Raw genomic sequence first — 22,837 nt, 5'->3', positions numbered from 1 at the left:
ATCAATGTAATGCTATTGCGCTCGTTTTCAAGAAGAGAAGACAATGAGGCTGAAAATCAGGGACTAGAACCTGTAGGCTGCTGTGGCTTTTAAGATGAAAGTATCAGCATGTTTGTGCTTTATATCCGGATAATCGTTCTTCACAAATCACAAGTCTTTAGATAAGCAGGAATGACATACCATCACATATATGAGAGTTTTCTACAGATAGTGTACATCTGAAAGTAGAACATGAAAGTGATGAAACAGATTGAATCAACTTGATTAACTTGAAGTAGGAAAACTTGACGTATAGTAACATTATACAACGTTCTTTCAGCATCGACATCAAATGTGAATATTAAAAAAAGTATGGTATGTTGCCGGTGCCTCATCAGTTGTTTCTGAACTTTCTTCAATGTGAGTTAAGAAGACCTCCACTTCTGCCTCTATTACATATTGTCCAACGACTTCTCTACAGAAAGATAATGTGGAGTCCATTTAGTAACAGAACTACCAGAAAATGCGCAATTGGTTTTACATTAGAACCTAGATCCAAAAAACACTTGCCTGCACATAGAACTAGTAGAGCTGCACCTTTCAAAGATATAGTCAATCAATCATACAGTTCTGTAGAAATCCAGCATTTCTTCTTCCACTGGGTGGGTCTTGCCTACAATGACAAGGCAATGGAGAGGTGCTCCAAAATCAACCGACTCCAGTTGCCTCATTGTACCAGCAACTATCTTCTGATCCTCACTTCCAAGACGAGCAAACCCAACACACATGGTGTCTTCACTGTATGCTGCAGGGTGATCAAAGAATCAATACGCAGATTATAATTAGTCTTTAGTTGTATACAAGCCAGAAAGGAGAGAACCTCAATGGCCTTACCAGATTCTCCTCGGTTTTGCTCAACCTCCAAAAGTTGCTGAATTGCAGTGTTTACTGACATATATCTAGGTGGTTCATACTGCTTCTTTCCTCTGAAAGGTTAAGGGAGGAGGAGAAGCAAGAATTATTCTATGCAATGTTCAAAGCACACTTGAAAAAGAAAACACCCAAGTGAACTCTTTGATGAAGAAATGAAAGAGAAGCCGATAAATCATTTAGATATACACCTGCATAAGGATTCCAGGGTGGGTTCCTTCACGCGTATATCTACAATTAAAGGTAAATAAGTTTATTAGCAAGACGAGCATCAATAGGTAACAGTTCCAATCAGAAAGTTTGTAGCACCAAACCTAACAAGCAGAGAGTATGTAGTCCAAGCCCACGATTTTTCTGAATCTTCTCATAAAAACTATCAGGTCTCCATGTATCCGTAAAGAATGGTATCGAAACTGTTTCTCCGTAGTGGTAGAGTTGCAAGCCGCAGACTCCAACCGCATTCATAACCGATGCATTATGCACCACTTCGACATCAATCCCCAACTTCTTAGCTCGAACTACAAGATCAGTGTGAGTTGTAGCTCTGCATCCCACATCAACTTAATTAATCAAACCCTCAATTATCCAAGATTCAATCTAAATGAACATTACTTCAATCAAATTCACACATTCAACTCTAAACTAACTAAACTGAAGAAAACCATTGTTTAATTACAACATACCCAAAAGGATCCCCAACAACAAGGAAAGCCACGTCAGAATCAGCAGCTGCACTTAAAATCTCATCAGCCTTTTCCTCCACAGTCTCTCTATCTGCAAGTATCACCGGTTTCCCATACAACTTTTCCTGCAATCACATATATTATTTCCTTCAAAAACTAAACTGGCTTCATAAACAAAGAAATACCCAAAAACAAGAAAATGGGGATTTACCAGAGTAGAAAGACCATCAGAAGAGAGACCAAAAGAGAGGAGAGAAGTGTAGGCTTCAATGAAAACCTTGTCAGATTTCTGGACTGCTTCTAAACCCCTCAAAGTAATGTCTTTCTCGTTCCCCAATCCAAGTCCAACTATGTACAACATCTTAACTGCTGTTTCGATTAGAAGTTGCAAGTTCAAAACCCTAGTTAACCAGTTGCCACCAACTCCCTCTCTTGACCAAGTTCCGGAACACGAAGAGCCAGAGAGGAAGACGGCGGTCTCAACTTTCAATTATACGCATGGGTTGGGCTGGGTTAAAATAAAAGGCCCAAGCCGGAATATCAAAATTAATTCTCTTCTTTACTACTTCCTATAGGATTAGGAATTCCTAAAGGTTCTCTGAAAACAAAAAAAGAAAGAAAGAAAAAAGGAATCCCTATAAAATTAGGAATAGGATAGTGTGTGTGGTATAAAAAAGACCTACCAATCTACCACATTCATTCAGAAATAATCCATGGCTCAACTGAATCTGGCTGTTGTTGGACATGTTGATTCAGGAAAATCGACAGTATCTGGTAAACTGCTTCTTCTATTGGGTCAGGTATCCAACAAAGAGATGCACAAAAATGAGAAAGAGGCAAAGTCACAGGGAAAGGGATCATTTGCCTATGCTTGGGCATTGGACGAGAGCACGGAAGAAAGAGAAAGAGGTATTACCATGAACGTTGGCGTTAAGTATTTTGACTCCAAAAAATACAAGGTGGTTTTGCTGGACTCCCCTGGCCATAAAGACTTTGTTCCGAACATGATCTCCGGCGCAGCACAAGCTGATGCTGCATTACTTGTTGTTGATGGTTCACATGGTGCATTTGAAGCTGGTATGAAGGGAGGACAGACTAAGGAGCATTCACAGATTATCAAAAGCTTCGGTGTTAAGCAGATTATAGTTGCTGTTAACAAGATGGATGTTGTTGGCTACTCCAAGGATAGATTTGATGAAATCAAAGACACAATAGGAACATTTCTCACACGTTCGTGTCGTTTCGAGAAGTCTTCAGTCTGTTGCGTTCCATTGAGTGCCATGGATAATCAGAACTTGATGTCAGCTCCTAGTGATGACCGTTTTTTGTCTTGGTATAGCGGACCTTGCTTGTTCGATGCAATTGATTCCTTTCAACCCCCTAAGAGAGAGTCTGAGAAGCCACTGCTCATGCCTATATGCGATGTCATCAAAGCTTCTAAAGGGCAGGTTTCTGCATATGGTAAATTGCAGGCTGGAACTCTTCGAAATGGACTTAAGGTTCGGGTTATGCCTTCTGGCGAATTAGGGACTATCCGGTCATTAGAACGCGACGGCTCTCAGTCGTGCTCAACTGCTACAGCTGGTGACAGTGTGGCTGTTACCCTACAAGGGATTGATGTTCATCAAGTGATGGCAGGAGGTGTGCTATGTGACCCTGATCTTCCAGTTGCATTTGCGAGACATTTGGAATTGAGAGTGCAACTTCCGGATGGGGCACAGCCTATGTTGATTGGCTCTCCGCTGGAGTTTCACATACACCATGCAAAGGAGGGCGCAAGAGTTGTGAAAATAGCAGCATTACTTGATCGGAAGACTCTTCAAGTGGCGAAAAGGCTTCCTCGTTGTCTTCTCGCAAACCAGGTAGCTGCTGTGGAGGTAGTTTTGCAGAGGCCAGTTTGTGCGGTAGAGTTTTCCAAGTGTAGAGCTCTAGGGAATGTATCTTTGAGAGCATCAGGAAAAACTGTGGCCCTTGGCACAGTAACACGAATAATCGACGAGGCGAAGTAGTTCGGAGCAAAGTTACCAATTGTCTTGGTTTTCATACTTCATAGTTGTGCTTGTATGTAAATTCAGTTCATCATTTTAATTAAGCTGTCCATCCTTTTCAACCTTTCCAAGTTCACTACTATATACATAGCGAATTAATACTGAGTAATTTAGTCTGCTCTGTCATTTTCCTCAACCAAACAAAAGGAACTATACTTATAATGTTTTATGAAAACAACAAATACTTATCTGAGAATAAGGAGAAAACGAAGAAGAAAACAGGTTAGACTGCTCCATTATATGTGGGTTTGGAAGAGGGGATGAAAGCAATTGGACATATGTAGTAGTAAAGGTGTGTACAAAAGAGAATTAAAAAAAGGGTGAAAATTGAAACTCTTCTTTAGCTTAACTCTCGACTTGAAGAGGGTTGGATATTCCCGCAGATAGGATTCAGTCATCGTCTTTGAATTCTCTGTCCAAAACAAAGCACAAACATCATGTCAATTCAACACTTCTCAATCTTTCAATCCCTTTTACTACTTTAATATTGTATTCCTCTCTAATCAACTATAATGCACATATACAAAGTTGCCATTTTGTAAGAATACTAAGCAAGTATTAAACCTACTTGTATCTTGAACACGAATTTGCAATGCACATATACATAGTTGCTGCATCAGACAATGACATTTCACAATACATACCTGCGATCAAGGTATCGAGGTTGAATCCCAGAACCTTGACATGTGGTGCATGTAAATGATCCGACCCCTTCACAGTTTATGCATTTAGACACTTCTTTTTCATCCCCTCCAAGCTCCACCGTGACCGAGCCACTTCCAGTGCAAAATCTGCATCTTTCTGGTACAGGAAGGGTGATCCATTTTCAGAAAAAGTTAACCGAAACTAACAGCATTAGCATGAACATGGATAGGAGAGGCCTGATATATATGAACTTGAATGCTTGAATGCTTCTAGTTCTACTTCCTTGATTTTGCTTACCAAGTTACCAACTAATAAAAAGTTTATGGCCCTAGCTTTTATTATACCAAACTACATACATTTGGTAAAGACAGAGCTTTAATATATAGCTAAATTGTGTATGCCGGTTGCTAGTTACTTACGTGCGCCAGTTCCATTGCAAGGGAAGCAGGGTTGAGTGTTGTCTCGCTTTGACTGCATATAACATTTTCTCAATAACATTATTATACTAGCGCAAGTATGAATCTTAAATAAGATTAATTGACTAGAGGAAGAGAACTGACAGCACTGTCGATTTGGGATTCATAGAAAACCGGAATTCCAATCCCAACGGCAATGCTCACCACCCCTACTGAGATTGCCACTACCTGATCAAATTTTGAAGCAACATTAATACTAACTCGACACAGTCGACTAAACCAACACAATGTTAAAACAAGCTCAATGCTCTAAGAAAACCAAGACTCATTACCGTGTTCTGATCGAGATCAATGGCTCTGATGCATGGATATGACTTGGGGGAGCGTTGAGACAACTTGTGGGAAAGACAAGGAGAGGTAGAAGAAAGCTTGAGAGGGCAACATAGGAAAGGAGAGTGTAGACGAGGGAGTGCGGGTGCTGTCGACATTTCCACAAGTGAGAACTCAGAGGACTTGAACTCCTTGCTACCCAGAAGACCAAGAGAGTTGTATGAACATTTTAATGATATGGATATGTCTGTGTGGGGTTGGCAGTATCAACAACCAGACAGTTTGATAGATTAGCTTCCTCTCCTATCACAAACTCGGTTTTCTGCCACGTAGCTCCCCTGGTTGTGGAGAGGTTTATTGGGCTCTTCATGAAGGATTAAGATGTAAGCCCATCTGAGTTTATCAGCCCAACCATGAAAGTGGAAGTTGGGTAAATTAAAACATATTGATAGTTATTATTGAGTTATTGGTGTTGTACAGTACAAATCTACATCTCCCAACCGTAATATTAGTTTATTTTTAAATGGCTTATTTCAACTTTATCTTTTATGTGGTGATTATGATTACAAAATATTGAAAATACATATCTACAAGTATAACAAAAGGAGGCTCCTTAATATTGGTTTTAATCAAATTATATGAGTCAGTTGTCGTCTTCAGTTGTTACTTCGAACTTTCCAGCCTTTTTCATTTCTCAATCGACAAAACCACATTAAGACCATGAACTGGCTTTCATGCTGACGGCTCATCTCAACTACATCATAATTTGGTTTATTATGCGATCAATTAATGGTTGGCCGCTCAGTTTTACATTTGTACTTGATTTATTTTAATGATTAGCTTCATTATTTTTAAAAACCTTAGTGAGAATGGGTGTGCATGCTAGTCACACCAACATATCTAGACTTCTCGACACATATACGTTTATGAAAAACTATCACTTTATCCTATGTAAACAGATTAATTGAATAATTTTTCTCCAACATCTTATCTCATCTAATGAAAATTTGAACTAATTTACCCTATCAGAGTCCAAGTACTGTGTCTTTTTAAAAGCATTTCATATTATGTAGTCATACAGCCCTCAATGCCATTGAGAAGAACTATGAGATAAATATAGCACGAATGTCCATGAGTTGGATGATTCTTCATGATATTTTGGTTCAGCAGATAATGTCCTTTCCAAGGAAAAACAAATTCCGCATTCTTCTTTGATATACGTTTGTATTAGCACAAAATGGACATGAATGTCCTAGCTAGTTGCCAATTCTGAGAATTTACTCCCCTTTTTTATGTCTTCAAGAGCTTTCAAATGACCAAATGTCAATCAAAATATAAATATTTAGACGAGTTATGCGATGTTAATCACCCATTGAAGTTGAAGGTGTGTGGACTCACCTTTCACTTGTGAAAACATGAAGGCTGACTCCTCATGATCCCAAAATGAAATCCCATTTTTTTTTAGTCATCGCCTCATTGGTCATGATATTCCAATGCCATAACTACAAGTCAATTCTGTTTCACCAATAGAAAATGTGTTGGCTAAACGTACTTATACGGTTATACCATTGTAGCAAAGGAATAGACTACTAACCAATTTACCATGTAGCAATAGGCCCATGGAAAAGCGCATTGAGGTAAATGCGATGTGAACGATTCCCATGAAGCTAATGATGAGTCAAAACTACGCACATTTAGGGGCTGAGATTTGGGAACCAAGGCTTATAGCTACTAGAGGGGTGCAATACCATCATGAAGCACCAAAAATAGTGACAACCTTAGTGGGTAGTCGCATAATTTCACTACACAATTCCTAAAGTAAAGGAAGGGTGGAGTGAAAATGCATGGTGGGTAAGATTGGCTTACATTGAGAATGACATGCCAACAAATAGGTATAATTACAAGCATATGACTATATGAGCAAGTGAGCAAGTGAGCAAGCAAGCAGTGGGGGGACTCATGTCCTTCCTTAGTGTCCCTTCAATTCTGGAATCTATGCATTTTGGACCATATCTCACACTCCCACACCATCTTCGAGTACTAGGTACGACTTTCTTTTTGTAACAGAGAAAGAGAAGACGTAGAATCCAAGGCAACATATATACACATAGGCTTATCGAAACCTCCATCCATGCATCATTCCCCACTTTTGATTTACATGGTATTTGGGCAATTAGGCATAGCTGCCTTAACTTCCTATTTCTGCATCATCCTATATATACGGCATGCCGACTTCCATTTTGGCTTCCAAAACAGAGTTCAATCACCATTACTCTCCACTAGCTCTGCTCATTTCCTTTTCTTTCTTCTGCAGGTTGTTTTTATGCTTCTTTCGGCTTTCTTGTTGTCGAAAACTCACGCTAAAACGCTTATTTGTCGACCGCTAAATACTCCGGGGTGATTTTCCTTTACTCGATGAGATTATTACGATCATGTACAGACCCTAATTCGATCAATAACTTGTTGATTGTCGAGGTCAATTAGAATGGTAAAAGTGAGCTTTAAACTGGGAATGGAAATGGAGTCGATGTGGTGGTGTGGAGTAGCTAGCTAGCGAAGAATCTCGTTATCTTGAGATTTTTACACTTTACAGCTTTAATAATTGGTGGGATTGCAACTTCTTCTCTACGTTACTGTACTTTAGGAAACAAACCTAAAGCTCGAAGCATGCTCTTATTCTCATTATTAATTATCATCAGATAATTCACAATTGTGTCCTATAGCTACACCAACTCACGGCCCCCAGATATCTTTGAGCCCACTTTCCTTGGCCCAGAGTTCCCACCATTAAAAGTTAATTTACAGCTAATTCGTACATGTTTAAGCTCGTTATTATATCTTCGATAGGGTGTGTCACTAGGTGACGTAAGTCTTATAACAACTCGGGGCCCCGTGTATATTTGAGGTGAGCTACTTTAGCTATTTATTCTAGTAGTTTTTATGGACACGTGCATTAGCATTATTGACGTTATTACGGGTGGTAACACAACTACGTACAAAATGATTACTATTTAAGACAGAATTTACTATTAAACTCACATTTACCAAGCTCAATATACGACTGAATTCTCTATTAAAGTCACTGCAACAACATTAGTTATAATTTTATAGATTACTAATGAGCTATCCTTTTCGACCCCTTCGTTCACCATTCCTATATTATTGTGATTCTTTTGCTTAAAGTGTTGGCCATAGGTCTCCACTCTCCACACTTGATGTAAAATAGTTAACAACATAGTGAAAGACTATTAATTTTGCTAGGTCTTGAAAGAAGGAAATCTAATGGGAGGGTACCGTTGTTCCGATAGACCCCACCGCAGAATATAATTAGCTTGTCACATCCATCTTATCCATTCATCACACACTTTACACTAAGAGGAAATCATAACCCTCCACTTTATCTTAACCTCCGGTTAATATTCCCTTGGTCACGCCTCACGTCAATTGACGAAATTACCACTCCTCAGTGGATATCACGCAGAATTTAAAAGGGCAAATAGCGTCAGCTAGAATAGTGCGGTCCCTGAAGGCGAAAAAGGAGAAACATCAGCCGCTTGTTTTAGTTTTAACGGCGATGAAAGCCTAATGTGTATGGTGTAATATGCACCCTAGATACACGCAAGGCTCCTGGCTCTCGATTATACATAACCCAAAAGCCCAGTTTATAATTCGGAATCAAAAATCAAAATCCGACGCCAAAATTGTCAAAAACCAAATCCAAATTTAGACTCTCTCTCTCTCTCTCTCTCTCGCCGACACCGAGACTCTTCGCCGTCGTGTTTCGGCGGCGCTGCTTACCGACGACGGCGATTCGCGCTCTCTCAACACTCGCTATTCGTTTCTCTTATTCTTAATCCAATATAAGCTTCGGAAAAATCTTCGATAGGTACTCGTCGGCTTCTCACTCACTCTCTCATACTTTGAACTATTTCGATTACGATTTTCAGTTTTTCTTATATAGTAGTTCTTCGATTCAAGCTGAGATTCGCTATCTGCATCAGGTTGTTTGATTCGTGAGTTTTTGTTATTCAAAATTGTAAGAGTCGCAATGAATGTTGGTTGAAATTTTTCTAGGGCATTGTTCACGAACTTGAGTGGTTTCGGTTGTTTTATGATGAATCTGGTGTTAACCTGTGTTGCTTGATCAGAAAGGGAGAAGTTTCGAGGCAAATCGAGGGAATGAGTTTGATTTTCAAGGGGTTTATGCTGTTTTCATCTTCATTTATCCAATTAGTGAAGCTAATTTGATGAACTGAGCTTAGCTGAGTGTATAGGAAACCAACATTCTATGATTTATGAATCGGAGAACCGGAGAGTGTTTGATTTCTTCTGTTTTTGTTTAGGAAGTCGATTCTGGTTTGATGAATCTTGTGTATTGTGATTTTATCTTGTATTAGTTTTGTTAGGTGTTGGTTGATGTTATCTTTTTGTATCTGTGCTACTAATTTTGAGGAGCATGTGTTAAATTTTCTAAGAATATAGGAATAAAATTTTGCAGTTGCTTGGTATGGACGTGAGCTGTTTTGTTCTTTTGTATTGTTACTTTTTCCATATCGTTGATTTGACTGGGTGGCTAACTGACTTATTTTCTTTTTCTTTTTCTATGGTTAGGTATACAAGATGATAGGTTCATTTCTTACCAGAGGACTTGTGTATGTCATCAAATCACCTTCCCTGTTCTTATTTCTTTAAATGTACATATGATTATATTCAGAGTTCAATGCCGCTTATTGAAATATTTGTAGGATGATCCTTGGTTATGCTTATCCTGCCTATGAATGCTACAAAACTGTGGAAAAGAACAAGCCAGAGATCGAGCAACTTCGCTTTTGGTGCCAGTATTGGTAGTTATATAATCACAACTACTTGTATCAGAAAAAGTCTTTGACGGTTTCTAATGAATCCTTCTTCTGATCTTTTTTTTCTTGGGTTGCAGGATTTTGGTGGCTGTTATGACAGTATGTGAGAGAGTTGGTGATGCTTTCGTGTCATGGTGAGAAATTTGTGTTCGAGTAAAATCAGATATGATTTAGTGTGCCTGTACATTGTCTCATTCTAGGTGTTCTTTTTTCTTGAAGGGTTCCGATGTATAGTGAAGCTAAGTTGCTCTTCATCATATATCTGTGGTTTCCTAAAACAAAGGTATAGGATCCCTTATGGTGTGGAATTACTATCTGCTTACTTATTGTTTGTTTGTAATATTATGAGTAAACTCATTTATAGTGTACTGACAGCTATTGCATGTTATAGGGAACAACTTATGTGTATGATTCCTTCTTTAGACCATATCTCGCAAAGCATGAGAACGATATTGATAGGAATTTGCTGGAACTAAGAACTAGGGCTGGTGATGTTGCTATTTTATACTGGCAAAGAGCTGCAAGCTATGGTCAGACAAGAGTATTTGACGTTTTGCAGTATGTTGCTGCTCAATCAACACCAAGGCCTCGCCCTGCTCAGGTTTGTCAGACTGTAGTCACCTTTGTCCAGAGTCCAATACACAACTGTTTCAAGTAGATGTTATATGGTTATTTTTCAAGTAGTTATGCCATTTGATTGCAAATGCTTTATGCCTTGGGAGCCATGGTATCATTTTTTTTATATACCCTTCATATACTACATGTGTGTGTCATCTGATCCTTTATAATTCTGTAAGCATTCATATCATGTAACTTCAAATTTAAGTTGTTTTGAGCCTCTTCTAATGCTCCTGTTAAATTGCAGCCACAACCAGGTGCTAGAGGTCGCCAAGCCCCTGCTGCCCGCCAGCCTGCCCCATCTCCAAATTGCCAACCAGCTACAGCGCCGCAATCCCAACCTGAAGAACCACCATCTCCCACTTCCAGTACAACTTCTAGTAAGGACCAAAGAGAGATAGCAGAAGCGTTGGCCGCTGTACCAAAGCCTAAAGCTGCTTCTCAAGCAGCAGGTTTCGATACTCAGAAAGCACCAGCTGCACCTGAATCATTTAGCCAATCTAAACCAACTGAAGAGGTGGAGGCAATGCAGATTGATGCAGTGGCATCCACTGCAGTACCTGAAAGTACAATTCCGCCCCCAAAAGATACACTAATGGAAGGTCCCATTCGGCAAACACGATCATCATTAAGGAAAACCCGTTCTGCAGCTGCATCAATCCGTTGAAGCAATCTGTCTTTTGAAATAATTCTGCTTGAAAGCTAGCTAGACACAGTAGTCCGATAAACGTTGCTCATTAAACTGTTGATGTAGACACAAGACACTGATGTAAATTTGTGGTGTCCACTAGTTTCAGTTCCATTCGTTTCATTAATTGAACGTCATTTAGCAGATCAAAGGTTCTTTTATTGGGAGCTGAATAACTGATACAACACTGAAAAAACGTAGTGGAGTTGCATCTCATACATTAGTGAGTGTTGATACCGAGTCGTTAATATGAAATTATGAAGGTGAATCTCAAACTTTAGAGCAATGTCATGAATACTTTGTACTCGGATAGCTATCCAATTTTGTTGCTTACGCTATACATACGAACTATCGTCGACAAAGGTTGAAGAAAGTTTTCCTTAATTTGAAAAATGTTGGGTGCTGCAGGCAGATAATTAATAGGTAAGCTAACTAGGCCGTTGATTCAATATTGGTTTCAGCAAAACCTAGTTACCTACCGTTATAATGAGCATAGATACAACAGTAAAATTTAGTGTGGATAAGAAATTAGGTGTCACAACCAAAAATTTAACAAAAAATTAGGTGAAATTATGCATCAACATTGATTATCCTCGTTGAAATAATAAAATTTCAGTTACAGCTTATTAAACTTTTGCTACTAGCTAGTTGTGTATGTTCTACAATCTACACTATCAGTTTAAATAATAGTTAGGCAGGTAGTTGGAATACTGATAGCCTAAAATTGCCAAAAATGGCATTATTTCCCTGAAAATAACGTCAACTCTTTATTTGATTGAAACTGGTATACATGCTTTGAGTGGCTTGAGCAGCCATGGAAGAAACACTAGCTTCCTCGCCGTGAATCTTTCTGACCTTTCGGGTGTAACTATGGAATGTTAGTAAAAAAACAAAAAGAACTTGATACACGATTTGCATCTGGAACACGAAATAGAGCTGTCCTTCATGTCATCTGGAAGAATCAACAGCCTTGTACCTATCTACAATTAGGTTACAGCCAAACCCAAACCCTGCAGGACTCTTCACAGAATTGTCTACAAGGAGGTTGTTTAATTACTTGCTGCAAGTGTGAACAAGAAATGTTGAGTCTCTTACCACATGAGCATTCCAATTATAAATGGAGGACAATAGTAGTAACAAGGGCTTTAGAGAAATATTGCTTACCCCAGAGATCTGTAAGGCTTACTTCTGGTTGTTCTGATCTAAACCAATAGTCATTGTTCACCTGCAAACAGAAGTAACATTGTGAGGTTAAGCAATGACCAGAGTAAGAGTATTAATGACTGAAAACCCTCTTGTAGAGCTACATGAGCGATCAAGAACTAACGTCTAAGTGTGAAAGAACAATTTTCTGCATCCCAGAAGATGGATCTGCGTCTTGTGAGCTGTGAACTTCTGGTGACATATCCATGCTGCAATAGCCAGTGTTATCACAAAGAGATGACCCTGTTGAGTTTTCTTGCTTAAAGGTAATGCCTTCTTGTTGCCCTTGGTAATCACTAAAATTATTAAGCATAAAGGTGTTACTCAACAAAATATCCAAAAGAAAAGTCTACAGATAAATATTTACATCGACATCTCTACAGAGAGCATGAAATGTAAAGAATAAGGAGCAAACCTTAGGAGGTAACAATCTATCTGTCCTGTGGCACTTCTAACGGTCATTCTGTACTGTCCTTGGGGATAATCAATATCCTGATCAAGTAAAAAATTATCACATATTAATGCTATTTTGCAAATTCCCAAACCATATTCACCCACATTACCCACCTCATCAGGATCAGGAACTTCAATAGTACTAGCATGAGGAGCTTTTATTGCAATAAGAGTTTGATTCTGTCAAAACATCAATCATATAACAGTGAGCTTTAATTTAATGAAAGTTTCAGATGACAAGAAAATGCAAATTCATAATAACCTGGAAGCAGGGAAGGCTCAAGATATCTCCCTCCTTCAAATACAGGTACCTGAAAAGTTGTTGTTAGCAGATTATAAAATATACGCAAAAAAATAAGAAAAAGAAAGACCATCATAGATGCAGAAGATAAAATAAGTGATCTTAGGACATACTTTTGATTGTTCCTATCTTCCTTCACAGTCCTTATAAGCTCTCGTCTTTTCCTAAAAAATCAACAGACTATGAGAGCTGAACACAAAAGGAATATACAGCATCTCAATTACTAACTGTAAATTCTAAATTGGTGAACCTTATAGCGTCATTAAGCCTGCATTCCTCAGCACTTAACGATTCAACCTCATCCTGAAAGAAACCAAATATTCTGCATGGTTAGAGATATTAACAACTACTTTTAGCTTAACAAACAGAAAGCTGAAAATGTATTAAATCATGGATTATGATATCACACCACTCAAAACTGGTCCGAAAACCTCAGTTCATCTTTGAAATTGCTTATTTACTCGACAAAAACTACTCAAGTACTCATACAACGGTTCGGAGCATCAGTGAGATACTGATACTTTCTTCAATTATTTCATATGAAATCCCCATCCCCAAACAGATTTTTCAACACTGAAGATAACAAGGGATAATGCACCTTGTGTCCATTATGACTCAATTATATTTTCCAACACCGGAAGTCAGTCTACGCCATATTCGGAGCATCTTGCCATCGCAAGACCAATTTCAGTACTGTTTTCAACATTGTCTTTCCAAGTTGGCATACACGTGCACAATGTGACAAGATATGTATGAAATTACAGAGACTAGAAATTTTCATGTACCTTTAATCTAAAAACTTGATCATCTATTGCCCCTGGTGCGTCATGGCCCCTGCTCATTAAGGTGAACTAGTCATGTAAACTGATAAATTGCAAGTCATTGAAAGAAAAGAGAAGGTTGACATAATTACTTCCAACGGACGTGGTTCTTTGAGACTTTTACTAACAAATCTATTCCTTCAAGAACATTTGTAATATCATATATCCTCCTCTTTTGAACCTGTAACAATATTGAATGAATACAAGAACGTACAATAAGTTAGATTTTAGACATAAGAGCATTGGCACTTTAAACTCTCAATAGGGGTTTGATATCAACAACATTTGATATACCTCCAACACCGTTGCTGCTTTGTTTAAATCAAGAGTTCTATCTTTGGTATCCTGAAGTAATCTGATGAATTTCTTGGTTAACAAGCCTGCAAACAACAAATACACTCCATATTTACCTCCACCAAAGTTCCCAATACTCAATGCATAACCTATAAGATTCTGTAGTGGAGTGCTCTAATGTGGAGTCACATAAGGTAGAGAACCTATCTTAATATCCACTTACCTAAAGAACTGTCAAAACGGCAAGAAGTAGCTGGAGTCAAGCCATTTTTAGAGTCCACATTTATACTCTCAGATTTGATAAGCTTCGCAACCTTTGATTTACTGATCGGATGTACCCCTCCGCAGGACCTTGCTATAGTGGATACAGGATCATTAAGTACTTGCTTTTGATCAGCAGCAACTGCCTGCCCACTAGTCTGGGCCTCACAGTTATCCGGTTCTTGTTTGACCTTCCCTAACTGCAGTAATCAGTTTTCACACATAAGAGACTTGCAAAAGGAATAGAACATACTAAAACTACAATTGAAGAAGTTCCTACTATCTAGACACTACAACCTTCCTCGATATCAAATTAAGGAAATTATTCATGCAACTACCATACAGACAAATCAGATATACAACTGAACCACCAAGAATCAATCAAAATCGCACCCGCAGTGTCATAAATGACAGAAAGCGTAAGCAAATAACTGATACCCAACGTAAATCGAACCTGCCTCCTGTAATGCTAGTATAATGTAGCTAACAGCCGACACTATTATTCTAGAGACATAAAATTACATTCAACTTTGCATTATGTATGATTGCAGTGAAATTCACTAGCTCAAATCACTGATCTCATGTAATAACCTGCTCCGATTTTCGATACGGCAATAGATCCTTCACAGTCACTAAACACTAGCACAAATTACAGCTAAAGGATCACGAATTGAACATCTTAAAAACCAAGCACAAAGCCAAATCGAATCACCAAACAAATTCTCAACACCAGAGAAGCATCAAGACCTCTACGGATTTGAACCAAAACCTAACAAATCGAATAAATCCAAAAAAAATAAATTAAAATAAAACGAAATCAAGATAAGGCGGTGGAAGAGTTGGAAGTTGAAGAAGAGAACCGAGCCAGACCTCAAGCTTAGCAAAAGCGGCGTAGGCGTCGGCGCGTGAGCTGAGAGCCTTATCGGAGAGGCCAGGAGGCTTGGAGTCTCGGCCGTCCGGCGGCGGAGTGAAGTGGCGAACGCGGCGGGGATTGGACGGAAGAGAAGAAGAGGCGGGAGAGGGGAGCGAGTGAGGATGAAGAAGACGGTACTGGAATTGAGCCGGGCGAGGTAGGCGACTCGGATCCTCCATATCTGAGTCTAGAGAGAGAGAGAGAGAGAGACGCACAAAATGTGTGAGGGGAAGAAGAGGGAATGAGAGTGAGAGAGAGCCAGAGAGAGAGAGAGAGAAGGGTAGGTTTTTTTTTGAGTGTGGAGGGAAAAATTGTTTGGGTAATTAATTACTGAATTTTCTGCGTGCTTTACTGTTATTATGGGGATTCCGAGGAAATTAAAAAAAATAAAGAAAAGAAAGAGGGAGTGAGAATCGTATCAAAATCGAGAGTGATAGGCGGAGGTGACGTAGCAGCGGGAAAGTGTAGGGCGGTCGGTTCGAATCTCCGTGTTGTCTCCTTACTGGGCTGGGCCGTCGTTTTCTCCTTGGGCTCGGGCTTTATATAGTTTTGTTTCATTGGGGCCCAATGTTATGAATCCTTTTGTTGAGACCTCAGAGAGGAAGGAGCATATCTTACGCTTCAGATTTGAAAAACTCGGGTCCTCTCATTAGTAAAACATAGAGGCCGGTAATGTTCTTACAGGGCAAAATATAACTAAGTTCACAATCACAGTTATTACTTGTTTTAGGCCAAAGGGACTGCTTATAAGAAATACATATAGACCAGACACCAGTACGCAAACCCTGCAGGGGAAAAAGAATTGCAGCACTTGCAGGTTTACAGTATGAAATGGAAATGGAATACTAGTGTACAAATGGAAGCTGGTGGATTTGTGAGTGGCGCGGCTAATGGTGTCAAGGGCTTCTTTCTACTTTGCTCATTGGCGTAATACTTCCATTCTCTTGTCTGCTTTCTTGTAAAGAATCAATCAGTTGTTGGTACATATCTTGGTTCCGCTGAGAATGTACCCACCAAATCCATTCATCTGCATACATGGATGAGTTCTTGATGGAAGTACCTGCATATATTGTCATTTGAAAGAAAATCAGAGTCAGTCTTTTTATAATTCTAAAAGAGTGGGTAATCAGAGTTCAGACTGCCACGAATTGGAGGTCAGATCCATCAAGTATTTATAATAAAAATAAAAATAAACAGCGGCTAAACAAACCTGATATTCACGTAACCAAGGTTCGGAAATTTGCAAGCCAACTGCCATTTTTTCCACTTGTAGATTGTGCATGCATGTTGCGAGCGGCTACATTTTAACAGTACACCAGTTTTAACTTAATATTCTATCAATCAGTGAAACCTAGCCAAGCAACCATATATCTAACATGTTGTATAGTGTACAACATTCAGAACGCCTGCTCAGACAGTCAGTAAAGCTGTGTGTGTGTGTGTGTCTATAGAAGTCATTATTTAGTTATAGTTACCTGAAGATACTGGTGATAAATGGCAAAAGGAGCAGAATTTGTCAGGAGTGGCAATATCTCTTTAACTAAACCCCACGTATCCAGCTCTGGTGCTGCTATAATTAAACTGCATAAAAAATATGGACTAACTATCAAGTATCAACCAAATTCAACTTTTCAATGGTAAACTGAGTACGCAACACATTAGTTACCTAGAGAAGCCATTCTCTTTCCACAAGCTGATGATTTCATGTGGTGCCTTTTCTCCTAGTTTAGCAGACTTGCTCAGTTTTCTTTCTACAAAACTGGTAGTGTCAGAAATAAGTTCTGATTTAATTTTATCAGGGGCAAGAGAAACTTCTTCCTTGCCAACCATTGAAGATACTTGTTCCTGGAAAAGTCAGTATCAGACATAACGAAGAAACTCCAAAAAAAAAACAACAAAAAAATCAAATACTGCTTACATGTGATTCAATTTCCATGCTACAAGAGTCCCCATTTTCACTTGAGAGTTTTGGATTTTCAGTTTGGGTGGAGGAAAAAAGATCAGTGAAAGGAGACCTTACAATCCTGGAAAAAGCATACCTTATATGATTATGCCCATAACTTTAATATAAACCACAGTGCACATGGGTCAATGATGTTTTAGCAGATTAATTGAAGAAATCAGTTGTTTTCACAATGAGAAGTAGAAGCATTTCCTATTATGGTGTGACTAGAAGGCAGATCTACCTCTTGCAAATTTCTTCTCCAAAGTTATATATCCTTGCTATATCCATAGGATAAGGTGAGCCCCCAAGATATGTATTGCAGACATAACCTGTACCTGTGAAAGGTAAAATATAAGTTAACATAAGAATTGTTAAACCTACAAACTACACTATAAGAAATTTGCATTCTCACTAAGCTCTGATACTAATCAACTGAAAAAGAAAAAAAAGACACAAACAGACACATCATATACAAAATCTTGCCACACCAAAAACTTGTTTAATGTAGGTTTTACAGATTATGCTCGAGTAACACTACTTCCAACACCCCATTTTCACTTCAATTAATCAACTCAAAGGCACATAAGCAAAGGGATTGTATAGCAGACCTCCTAAACGCTCTGCCACACCACCAGTAAGAAGCCCTCCAACCATGTCGACTACAAGGACATCGGAATTAGCAGAAACATTAGCCATGGAAAGCAGCAGACATAATGTATCCATCCGCAAGAATCTGAATCAGAAGGAAACATTTAAGATTAAAATACTAAATGAATAATGTACAGAGCACATCTAGAGTAAAGAATCATTTGACTAATTATTAACAGTGATATAAGATTAAAATACTATATGACTAATGTACAGAGCGCATCTAGAGTAAAGAATCATTTGACTAATTATTAACAGTGATACATAGTTATCACCATCCTCTCTTGCATTCCAAAAATAATGAAATAGTTGGCATAAAAAGCATCGAAAACCATAAGTAAGAGGTAATTACCCAATTCTAACTGGATATTTCTTCAAGTACGCCTCACATATACTGAGAAAAAAACAACGAGAAAGATATCGGATAGTTCTGTCAAGTCATTAAATTCAAGCTATGGCTCATGATTCAAATCTATCATTACCTTCTAGTAAAAGGCCTCCTAAGTAGTACAATTGGAGCATACTTTTTTTGCTTCTTAAGCCTATATTTCTCCTGCAGATAGAAACAAACAAGAAATTAGCTCAGTTCAAATATATCCAATGTGGTATTCACACACTCTCAATTACCTGTGAGAACACTGTCTTCTTCTCAAATGTCGCACTGTTGGCAATGAGTGCTTCAACTATTTCATCACCAGTTGCGCCTTGTCTGCATCAACAAATAAGATCGCACTCATAAGCATTACTCTCCCACAACTAGCAAAACATGAACATAGGTATTCAAACACCACGACCACACAACAGATGCTGTCATATTTACTCCAATGCTAAAAGTTCATTAACAAGATAAGCCACAGTTATGGTTCAAATGTGATGGATCAATACATAATTAAATCTCCTCACCGTCTCATCTCATCGATGGCGTCCCCCGTTAGGCTTTGCGCTTTATTGTTATCAACCAATGCTCGATTGTCTCTCAACTCGTCTTTCGATTGGCAATCTCCTTGTTCTTTAACACTATTCCCTGATCAATTTAAAATTTCACAATCAACAATAAACACAATGCCACTAAAAATTCAATAACACAAAGTAGAGTAAATCAAACCTTCATTGGAGGGAGTGTATCTGGACAAATAAGGCCCATCAGCGCCGTTTTCGACTCGAAAAAACGAACCGAAGGGGCAGCCAATCAATGGCTGCAGGGAACAGTTTTTATTCCCAATTTTCAATTTGCTGCGTAATCCAAATAACTACATTAAGCCCTGCATTATACACTAAACATATACAAGTCAAAAACAGTGAAATAGAAGTTGGAACTCACGCTCCGGCGGATAGCCGCGAGAAAACCAAGCGGTCGCCGTCGTTGATGTCGAGCAGGACGCTGCAACCGTCCCATGTCAATCTCGGGTTTTCAACACCGTCGCCGTGCACCAAAGTTTCAGACATCTCCGATTTATTAGGATTCGAGCGCGCTCAGATATACGAGGACGAAGTAATTGAAGATTTGAACAGGAGCTGTAAATAAAGAGCCCAAAAACCCCAACTCCCACTGAGATTAGGGTTTAATTGACCCCAAGGCGGGTTAAAATTACCCGCGCATAAGCCAAGGATCGACCCGAATTTATTTTGGGCCCAATTCTATGTCCACACTTTCTCTAGTACGTTGTTTTGATTCAGCCCAAAACATATGATCTATGAAGTAACTGTACTGTAATTATTTTTTGAGAAATTATAAAATAGTACAATTTCACATTATAAATTAAAAAAATATCACCACTTATTTTCTAATTATAAAAAAATCATCTCATTTTAACTGAAATTATAAAATAGTTAACGAGGTTTAAACAAATTTAGAAAACAATTAATTTTTTCCGGACTATTTTGTCATTTTTTACTCTCATTTTATTATTCTAACTTCGGCCATAACTTTGTCGTCTGGCGATGAATTTGAGCGTAGTTTTTTTCTATTTCATTTGATACCATACCTACTCCGAACCGACCACTGTACAAGGCGCAGCAACCCTCGTAAGGGGTTGCCGCCGTCCATGGTGGTACTCCAAAATATTTCAGTGAAACCAGAGCTCAATGCTCTCTAATTCTAGTTATTTCATTCATTATAAGCATACTTGTATCAATATCATTTGAAATTTAATATAATTTCACTTATTTATACATTTATTTCGGGATGTCACACAACCTGTCACATTCCCTATTACACTACCTATCACAATACTTGTCACACTAACTGTCATAATACTTATCACACTATCTTTTACACAAGCAGCTATAACTGATGTCACGCTACCTATCACAATGAAGCAGAGTAGAACAATGTTTAGCGTTTATGGTTTAGGGTCCCTAGACTCTAAACCCTAAACCCTAGAGGGTTTAGTGTTTTTAGTCAAGGTTTATGGTTTAAGGTTTAGCGTCACACTACCTGTCATACTAATTGTCACACTACCTATCACATTACATATCACACTCATTTATGTGATTATGTTGTGAGAAGAAGAAGAAGAATAACAACACCACACCACTAGTCATACAAATATTCATTAGCTACACTACTAGTCATACTACTAGTCACACCACCAGTCACACAAACATTGTTATGTGACATGTAGTGTGATGGGTAAACTGATAGTCACACTAATTTATTATGTGATGAGTAATGTCACAAGTAATGTGACGAGTAGTGTGACGGAAAAATTGATAGTCATACTACTAGTTACAATATCAGTCACACACTATGACTTATGGTGTGAATTATGTTGTGACTTTCATTGTGACCCAACGACGAAATAACCTTGGAGTTGAGTCCGACGAGTACTAAATCGAGCAGCTTGTTGGTTAAATATATACATATTTCCAATGGGCACCTATTGGTGCATATTCTATGAACTTTGGTATTTTTGTTTCCACCGAGATCTGTATCAGTAGTAGCAGCAGCACAACCAAGGTCGCACTCTCCTCAATGTCGCCACCTCTAGATAGCTAGAACCTCGCTACTCTAACAAGCCTTCTTTGTTTAAGAAACACATGTACCCGCTCGACCTAGTGAAACCGTCGTGATCAACGCTGCCGATACTATTGTCATCGCCGAGTTCATCTCCAACTTTGCCTCGATCTCGAAGAATCGACGGGTCAACAACGTTGAGGTTTCCATAAGGTATGGATTTGGTAGAGGTGCAACAGAAAGCAGGAGGAAGATGATTGGTGTCGCCGACGCCGGAGCGGTCGAGCGACAAGTTGACGAGAGCTTGCAGTCGGGATTGGTGAAAAAGATCTGGGAGCAATTGAAGTCGTACCAGGCTTGCTCCTTAAGTCGGAGATATGTGGCCGAGCTTCTAGATTTTTGTGTTGGCGTCGATCAACTCGGTTGAGTCTTTTGATCGGCGACGCCAGATGGTTACTGATTGGAGTATGTGATTGTGGTGAGTGTTGATTCGGAGACGGCGAAGCTTGGATGGCAAGGGGGCCGGCGGAGATGGAGTTATGTTTTGGAGGCGGAGTCGTCGATGGCGAAAGAGAGAGACGTAGAAAATTTGAGTGGCACAAGACGTAATTTTTAAGAAAAATAGGGGTAATGGTTTAAGAAATATGATTAGATGATTATTTTATAATTTTAAAAATTTAGATGACTATTTTCTTATTTCATGTGTTAAAATGAATTTTTTTATGAGAAGCTTTTTTTCTTTCTTTTTAACTGGTAACTGTACCGTAATTAAACTAGTATATCTTCAATTATTCAAGGAAATAGGAGAAAAAATAAGAGGCAGGTCACATGGACAGGCCTCATAAGTGGGAGGACAGCAAAATGGAAGCAGTTGACATGAAGCATATGAGACCTAGGTCAAGAATGAAGAACTAGATCAGGCTAGTGTAAACCCGAGAATATGAGGCACATGCCTTATCTCGTATAGAAGTTGAGATTAATTTGTAAATGAAGTGTAATTAATAATGATAGTGAACGATGGTGAACAATTATGGTGTCAGAAAATGATTGATGGAAATCGGCGATCTATAACCAAAGAAATTTTCCAATAAGACAAAACATGAAGTCGATCGATGTTTAATACCAGTTTCATGTACTCCTAATGTATGGTCACAACACCGATAAATGGTGGTTAGAAAGATGAAGCTAACCAAGTTGTAAGATTAAAATGGACATTATCATCTAACTCAATCAAGATTTTAATAACTTGTCGTATACAAGCAGATTAAGCAATGAGAAATCAATCAACTTAAATACCAGTTTCTTAAACATTGATATCACAATGTATAAGACAAAGATCCAATTATAATAGGCTGACATATTAGTCTAAATGACATACATTAGGAAAATATGATTACAGGCTTATTAGTTTCCTTTATGGGAGAACTCTAAACCTAAGTCACTCATACATATAAACTGGTCCATGCACCCTCACTCTTTAACAGGTACTTAATTTCGTAGTTAATTCGTTGGGGGGGGGGGGGGTTGGAAAGTTTAAATTGTTTAATTCTTGGTATCGAACCATGACGGATCAAGATGTAGAGCAATGGGGAACAAGAACAACGAAGTTTGCCTATAATCTATAAATATACTCAAGGCACGCAGTAGTTGGGCAAATTCAATCTCAAATCCAACTACTCTCTTGACCCAAAAAAAAAATATCCAACTACTCTCACTCTACAAAGCATACTGTATAATTATATTTCAAAAGTATTAATTTATGATTTATATATTAATAATATGACACACACACTGATCCATGCCACGCGTGGGAAGCTAGAGCAACTGCGTTATTGGGTTCACCATG

General features: G+C 38.6%; 6 protein-coding genes across 9 annotated transcripts; 2 read left to right on the top strand and 4 right to left on the bottom strand.

Annotated features, from left to right (window-relative positions):
* Nucleotides 1–184: 184 nt before the first annotated feature.
* Nucleotides 185–2,047, bottom strand: LOC126783360 (probable diphthine methyl ester synthase). 4 transcript variants are annotated; one of them, XR_007670866.1, is made up of 7 exons: nt 1,804–2,047; nt 1,593–1,717; nt 1,224–1,453; nt 1,101–1,140; nt 874–965; nt 550–784; nt 186–454 (listed from the first exon to the last, which is right to left on the bottom strand). XR_007670866.1 is itself a non-coding variant. In XM_050508819.1 (7 exons), the coding sequence occupies exons 1-6, from the start codon at nt 1,951–1,953 to the stop codon at nt 600–602; spliced, it is 822 nt and encodes a 273-aa protein (XP_050364776.1). In that variant the 5' UTR covers nt 1,954–2,047; the 3' UTR covers nt 186–449; nt 577–599. The 4 variants fall into 4 exon arrangements, 3 of the variants coding, with proteins under 3 accessions (XP_050364774.1, XP_050364776.1, XP_050364775.1); XM_050508819.1 differs by having other exon boundaries at nt 186–449; nt 577–784; XM_050508818.1 differs by having other exon boundaries at nt 187–454; nt 577–784.
* Nucleotides 2,048–2,305: 258 nt separating this feature from the next.
* On the top strand, nt 2,306–3,601 carry LOC126784717 (uncharacterized). Its single transcript, XM_050510206.1, has one exon. The coding sequence runs from the start codon at nt 2,306–2,308 to the stop codon at nt 3,599–3,601; it is 1,296 nt and encodes a 431-aa protein (XP_050366163.1).
* Nucleotides 3,602–3,887: 286 nt separating this feature from the next.
* Nucleotides 3,888–5,261, bottom strand: LOC126784672 (protein SPA, chloroplastic). Its single transcript, XM_050510148.1, has 5 exons — nt 5,034–5,261; nt 4,846–4,929; nt 4,705–4,756; nt 4,285–4,441; nt 3,888–4,052 (listed from the first exon to the last, which is right to left on the bottom strand). Exons 1-5 carry the CDS (start codon nt 5,187–5,189, stop codon nt 4,031–4,033), a joined length of 471 nt encoding a protein of 156 aa, XP_050366105.1. The 5' UTR covers nt 5,190–5,261; the 3' UTR covers nt 3,888–4,030.
* Nucleotides 5,262–8,747: 3,486 nt separating this feature from the next.
* Nucleotides 8,748–11,319, top strand: LOC126782719 (putative HVA22-like protein g). Its single transcript, XM_050508014.1, has 7 exons — nt 8,748–8,917; nt 9,643–9,683; nt 9,777–9,875; nt 9,968–10,024; nt 10,110–10,173; nt 10,282–10,491; nt 10,756–11,319. The coding sequence occupies exons 2-7, from the start codon at nt 9,652–9,654 to the stop codon at nt 11,173–11,175; spliced, it is 882 nt and encodes a 293-aa protein (XP_050363971.1). The 5' UTR covers nt 8,748–8,917; nt 9,643–9,651; the 3' UTR covers nt 11,176–11,319.
* Nucleotides 11,320–11,904: 585 nt separating this feature from the next.
* On the bottom strand, nt 11,905–15,683 carry LOC126784429 (transcription factor E2FC). The gene is made up of 13 exons (XM_050509891.1): nt 15,400–15,683; nt 14,492–14,729; nt 14,269–14,354; nt 14,067–14,155; nt 13,939–13,987; nt 13,404–13,456; nt 13,267–13,317; nt 13,115–13,163; nt 12,967–13,032; nt 12,815–12,891; nt 12,524–12,695; nt 12,361–12,421; nt 11,905–12,256 (listed from the first exon to the last, which is right to left on the bottom strand). The coding sequence occupies exons 1-13, from the start codon at nt 15,619–15,621 to the stop codon at nt 12,246–12,248; spliced, it is 1,224 nt and encodes a 407-aa protein (XP_050365848.1). The 5' UTR covers nt 15,622–15,683; the 3' UTR covers nt 11,905–12,245.
* A 420-nt stretch (nt 15,684–16,103) lies between these two features.
* LOC126783363 (uncharacterized) lies at nt 16,104–19,525 on the bottom strand. The gene is made up of 13 exons (XM_050508821.1): nt 19,357–19,525; nt 19,141–19,268; nt 18,939–19,059; nt 18,663–18,744; nt 18,518–18,588; nt 18,388–18,429; nt 17,996–18,120; nt 17,629–17,722; nt 17,361–17,466; nt 17,109–17,287; nt 16,918–17,023; nt 16,653–16,739; nt 16,104–16,502 (listed from the first exon to the last, which is right to left on the bottom strand). Exons 1-13 carry the CDS (start codon nt 19,479–19,481, stop codon nt 16,413–16,415), a joined length of 1,356 nt encoding a protein of 451 aa, XP_050364778.1. The 5' UTR covers nt 19,482–19,525; the 3' UTR covers nt 16,104–16,412.
* Nucleotides 19,526–22,837: the final 3,312 nt, after the last annotated feature.

This window comes from Argentina anserina, chromosome 2, assembly GCF_933775445.1.
Source record: "Argentina anserina chromosome 2, drPotAnse1.1, whole genome shotgun sequence".
NCBI lineage: Eukaryota > Viridiplantae > Streptophyta > Magnoliopsida > Rosales > Rosaceae > Argentina > Argentina anserina.
Note: the sequence above shows the minus strand (reverse complement) of the source record. Positions and strands in the feature narration are given on the sequence as shown.